Source organism: Cajanus cajan, chromosome 7, assembly GCF_000230855.2.
Source record: "Cajanus cajan strain Asha chromosome 7, NIPB_CcT2T_4, whole genome shotgun sequence".
NCBI classification, from domain to species: domain Eukaryota; kingdom Viridiplantae; phylum Streptophyta; class Magnoliopsida; order Fabales; family Fabaceae; genus Cajanus; species Cajanus cajan.
In genome coordinates, this window is record NC_138523.1 from 7,277,642 (window position 1) to 7,282,608 (window position 4,967).

At 35.9% G+C, this 4,967-nt stretch overlaps 2 protein-coding genes across 3 annotated transcripts; both read left to right on the top strand.

Moving 5' to 3' along the window:
* The first annotated feature begins 1,982 nt into the window (after nt 1–1,982).
* On the top strand, nt 1,983–2,576 carry LOC145949710 (uncharacterized). The gene is made up of 2 exons (XM_083060519.1): nt 1,983–2,255; nt 2,329–2,576. The coding sequence occupies exons 1-2, from the start codon at nt 1,998–2,000 to the stop codon at nt 2,542–2,544; spliced, it is 474 nt and encodes a 157-aa protein (XP_082916645.1). The 5' UTR covers nt 1,983–1,997; the 3' UTR covers nt 2,545–2,576.
* Nucleotides 2,577–3,647: 1,071 nt separating this feature from the next.
* LOC145949752 (uncharacterized) lies at nt 3,648–4,320 on the top strand. 2 transcript variants are annotated; one of them, XR_014428175.1, is made up of 3 exons: nt 3,648–3,906; nt 3,980–4,147; nt 4,215–4,320. XR_014428175.1 is itself a non-coding variant. In XM_083060620.1 (2 exons), the coding sequence occupies exons 1-2, from the start codon at nt 3,671–3,673 to the stop codon at nt 4,083–4,085; spliced, it is 342 nt and encodes a 113-aa protein (XP_082916746.1). In that variant the 5' UTR covers nt 3,648–3,670; the 3' UTR covers nt 4,086–4,305. The 2 variants fall into 2 exon arrangements, 1 of the variants encoding a protein (XP_082916746.1); XM_083060620.1 differs by having other exon boundaries at nt 3,980–4,305.
* The last annotated feature ends 647 nt before the right edge of the window (nt 4,321–4,967 follow it).

Below are 4,967 nucleotides of genomic sequence, written 5' to 3' on the forward strand. Positions count from 1 at the left end.
TTGGTTTGACAAATCTCATAAAATCACTAGGAATAGATTACTACAACTTCGTGGAGACGATCACGTGTCGATTGTGAAGAAAACTGGATAAAAAGTAATACAAGATATTCATATGTGATATGTCATTATTATTTTTATGTAGTTTCTTTAACAAATAAAACGAAAGATGAGAATTTATTATAAATTTAAATTTTAAAAGATTAATCTAGTAATCAATTGTTTCTAAATTATATATATTAAAATTTTAAAGATTAAACTAAGAACTTTCTGTAAGTAAATCAACTGAAGCCAAGAATCGAAGGTTTCAAGTAAAAATATATTTAAATATTGAGAGTATGTTCGATAAAATATTTAAGAAACTTATAATTAAGGTTTTTTGGCCAACTTATTAAATTTTTTTAGAATAAATTTATTTATAGTACGAAAGTTTATTTTTTCTTTTTCTCTTTTATTATTATCGTTAATTTATTTGAAAAGCAACTAAGTGGTCTTCATATACAATTAATGATAACCGTGACTGTGTTGTCACATTTATCTTGAAAAGCAATAATTTATTCTCTGAACCATAGATGGGAATATTAAATTAGATTTGGGGAGCTATGTTTGGAGCCACTTGATTTGCACACGATGCCCCAAGTACAAGGAAAGTGAAACAATGACTTAATAATGGCCCTTTATCTTAGAGTGGAGGTTTCATTTGCAAGACAAAGTGAAATTCTTATTCTTGGATGCCTTGTGAATTTGCTCTCCACTTTCCCCTCTTCTCATGATGGTAATGGAATAAAGCTAAACGGGTGAAGAATAATACTTATAATGAATACTACAGTCCCTTTATATATATATATATATATATATATATATATATATATAATATTTTCTTTTTCTTTTTCTACTGACATGTCACACTGCAATATCTCAAAATTAAAGGACTAACTTATATTTATAAGATATAATTTTTACTCATCAAATATCATTTGAACAATATAAAATTGATCTTGAAAATATAGGTTGATTTTGTGTCCTAAACAGATTTTACAAATTACAGCCACTTTTTCATAAGGAATAGATATGAGATTGTTGATCCTAATTATAAGAAAATATATTTATTCTTAAATTACTAGTGCTAAAAAAGGTATTTACGTCATCCAATTTACGTCGCAAACACTAAACACTGACGTTGTAAAAACGCGATGGCAGTTTCGTAAATAAGTGGAGACTAATTTACGTCGGACCTCCTCCAGTCCAACGTAAATGTGGTAATTAACGTCAGAGTCTCATAGTCCGACGTAAATTTATGTCGGGCCCCACTAGTCCGACGTAAATTTACGTCGGGCCCCCACTAGTCCAACGTAAATTTACGTCAGGCCCCCTCCAGACCTACGTAAATTTACGTCAGAGCAACACAATTCGACGTAAAAAATGGCCCTATATTCCCCCGCTTTTCATTTTCCATTCCCGCGCTCACAGTTTACAAGCAACCCTCTCATTTTCTCTGAATTTCTGAGTCTCCCACTGCGTTTACTGCTACATTCAACGTATCCAAGTCTCTAAGTGTCAGCACGTTGGTCGTTTGAGGTTAGTTTGTTGTCCCCGTAATTTTTTTTGTTCTTTTTTTGCTATTTGTTCCGCTGGAACGACCCGTTCTGCAAGGAGAACGGGCCGTTCTCCTTGCAGAACGGGCCATTCTCCTTGTAGAACGGGCCGTTCTCCCCCGTTCTGCAAGCAGTACGGGGCGTTCTGCTGGAATTTTTGTTGTTGTAATTTGTTGATCTGGAACGGCCCGTTCTAGTTTCAGTACGGGCCGTTCCAGATGCATTAAAGAAGAGATCATGATGAAGGAATATGGGAAAATATTCCAACCTAATAGGTTTCTGTTTATGTATTATTTATTTTTTTATTAGTTATTTTATTGCTATATTGTTATTATCTTTTTTACTTTATTTGTCTATTCAATTAATTCATTGTTTTAATAATGACAGTTTAATTTTTTCAGGATTATGGAGGATTCTGGGTCTGGCAGTGGAAGAAGGGAAGGTAGATCTGTCACCCGATTGTCTGGGTTGACAGCTGGGCGCATTGCCAAGGAGAGGACACCGGTTGAGGTGGATCCTCGTTCTGGCAAGGCATCAGGCCCAAATGCTGCCAAGTTTAAGAGCTATTTGGGAGTCCTAGCTCGACGACATGTTTCTATTATCATTCCATCATGGGATGACGTTCAGGAGGTTGACAAGAACCTCATGTGGCAGGATATTCAGGTATATACTTTCACATCCTTTCAATATTATATAACTTAAATACATTATTTATTATTTGTTGTTATTTTCATAGCAAAATTTTGACATTCCCAACACTGAGGGCATGAGGAGGAAGATGTTATCTGCCCTTGCCACCAGGTGGAGAGACTTCAAGACTTTCTTGACACGGGAGTATGTATTTGGAGAGCGCCAAAATGAGACTCCCTGTCTAAAGTACCAGATCACTGATGAGGAGTGGATGCAATTTCGTGCCACTAGATTGGACCCTTCGTGGCAGGTTAGTTATTGATAACTTTTACATTGACACAAATACTTAAGGTATATTTTAATTTATCTCATTTTCTTTTTTGTATTATTACAGGCTAAAAGAATAGCTGCCTAAGAACGACAGGCCAAGAATGATGCACCCCATCTACTGTCAAGAGGGGGATATGAAAGAAAAAAAAAGCAAATGAAGAAGGCTAAGGCACAGGCAGCAAGGGTTGAGGATGCTGACCGTGTGGAGTCACCTCCCCGCCATGAGATGTGGATAGCAGCCCGGACAAAACCAGATGGGCAAATGACTTCTGAGTCTGCAAGAGTCGTTGCTAGTAAAATAGTAAGTAAAAATATACAAACTAAGACTCTTCATTTCAACTCATTTAATTCATACTATTTTTTAATCTTCCTTATTGTTGCAGGAGGGTTTAGTTGAGGAGAGCACCCAGGGCTCATTTGTTTCCGATGGTCGGAATGATATCCTCACAACGGCCATAGGAAAGCCAGAGCACGGAGGTCGTGTGCGTGGTGTTGGTGGTTCTTGGAGCCACCGAGATTTCTTTGGTGGCCGATCATCGAGGAGCACTGTCAACTCTTGCAGTCAAGAGGTTATACAGGAATTGGAGCAGAGATTGGAGATGCAGTTTGAAGAGAAACTGAAGAATATTGAAAAACAGTTTGAACAGAAGTTTGAACTTTTGGCTCGTTCTCAGCAACAGACTGCACATGATGGTGTTCGAGTCAGCACTAAAGGGAGTTGTGCTGCTCCAGATCCCTCACCGGATCAGACTCACACTGATGTACCAAACCAGTGTGAGTTATATGTTGAGGATGACCCCCCACGGTTAGTGGCTATTGGCCGAGTATTTGAGGGTGGCTCAACCATCCATGGTGTCCCTCTACAGCCAGACTGGACACGGGTTGTGGTTGACCAAGTTCAAGATGCTGTTGCTCCAGTGCCTTTGCCCAATACTGAGGTTCAACTAGTGGGGCAAGCAACCGGCACATTCTTAGCTTGGCCAAAACGTTTGGTCATGCCGCTTTCAGCACGAGCAAAGGTAATTATATTATTGCTCTTTTAGATTCATATAATTCTATTATTGTTTAACTAATTTTGATTATTTTTTTAGGATTTTATCAATCGTGGTAAGGAGGTCATGAGAGAACCTCATGTTCATGATGCCAATATCGCAGAAGCTGAGGATGATCTCATATCTAAGCTTCTAATCAAATTACCACGAATAAAGAAGCATCCAATTCAATTGCAGTGGGACATTAGAGTTTTTGGAGTTGATAGCTCTGATGTTCCACTATACATATCTCTGCCTGATGCATTAGAGATTGTTGGGGGAAACTGCATGTTAAATATATCTGTCATACAGTTGTGGGCCATGTAAGTCATATTTTCTTTTATGAGTCTAAATTTACAATAATTACATTTAACTTATAATAATTATTTGTGTTAGGTACATGGACAAATTGAGTGTGGAGCAAGCACAAGCAGAAGTATATGGATTTATTGAGCCTCAATCCATCCAAAAATCAGGAAACACTCAGGTCCAGATCCAATAATATATGCAAACATGGATGAGTGACTCAAGAAGACATATATACATGGCTCCATACATTGACGGGTTAGTTTTTTAATTGGTTTTTTAATCATGGTAATTTTTTAACTGATTTGTTTGTCATACAATGTAGGTCCCATTGGCAGTTAATGGTAATCATTCCTAAGGAATATACCGTGGTGTGGTTTTGTTCACTTCATCGAAAACCAAGCCACGAAATTAAAAGCCAATTACATGGGTAACTAAATTTTTTCATTATGTTTTAAAACTGTAATTATATATATTGGCTAACATTTGTTTTTATTTCAATTAATTAGAATCGTGTCTGAAGCTAATATATTAAGTGGAAGAGCCAGATCATCAAAGTCATTGCATTTCATATACCCTAAGGTTAGCAAATTAATTCATACAGTCAATAATATTTAAATTTATTGACTTTGGAATTAATAGTTATTTGTTTCTCATTTTAGTGTAATAAGCAACAAGACTCGTTTGAATGTGGCTGTTACATCATGTATTGGATGAAAGCCATAGTTTCTGCGGGTATTATTGATTCTTGGGTGCAGGTAATTCATATCAAAATTTATTTAACTATATTTACCTTTAGAATAATTAACATTGCATATTAATGACACTTAAATTACCCTTTCAGGTCTTTCAAGATCCATCTCCATTGCCCGAAGATGAGATGCTCAAGATAAGAGAACAATGGGCAACTTTTTTTCTAAGTTTAGTTAGTTAGATATTATGTTAATAGTTTGATAGTTAGTTTAGTTAGTTAGATAGCATTGACAAACATGTTTTATAGCTTTTTTAGGATAATAGGATTTACATTGTCATAATTTATGTTTTTTAAGATTTATATATTATTTTCTTTTTGTCATTC

Coding starts and splice junctions, on each gene's coding strand:
- LOC145949710 (XM_083060519.1), top strand. CDS start 1,998: ATGGAGGATTCTGGGTCTGGCAGTGGAAGAAGGGAAGGTAGATCTGTC. Junction 2,256..2,328: donor TCATGTGGCAGGATATTCAG/GTATATACTTTC, acceptor TTATTTTCATAG/CAAAATTTTGACATTCCCAA.
- LOC145949752 (XM_083060620.1), top strand. CDS start 3,671: ATGAGAGAACCTCATGTTCATGATGCCAATATCGCAGAAGCTGAGGAT. Junction 3,907..3,979: donor GTCATACAGTTGTGGGCCAT/GTAAGTCATATT, acceptor TATTTGTGTTAG/GTACATGGACAAATTGAGTG.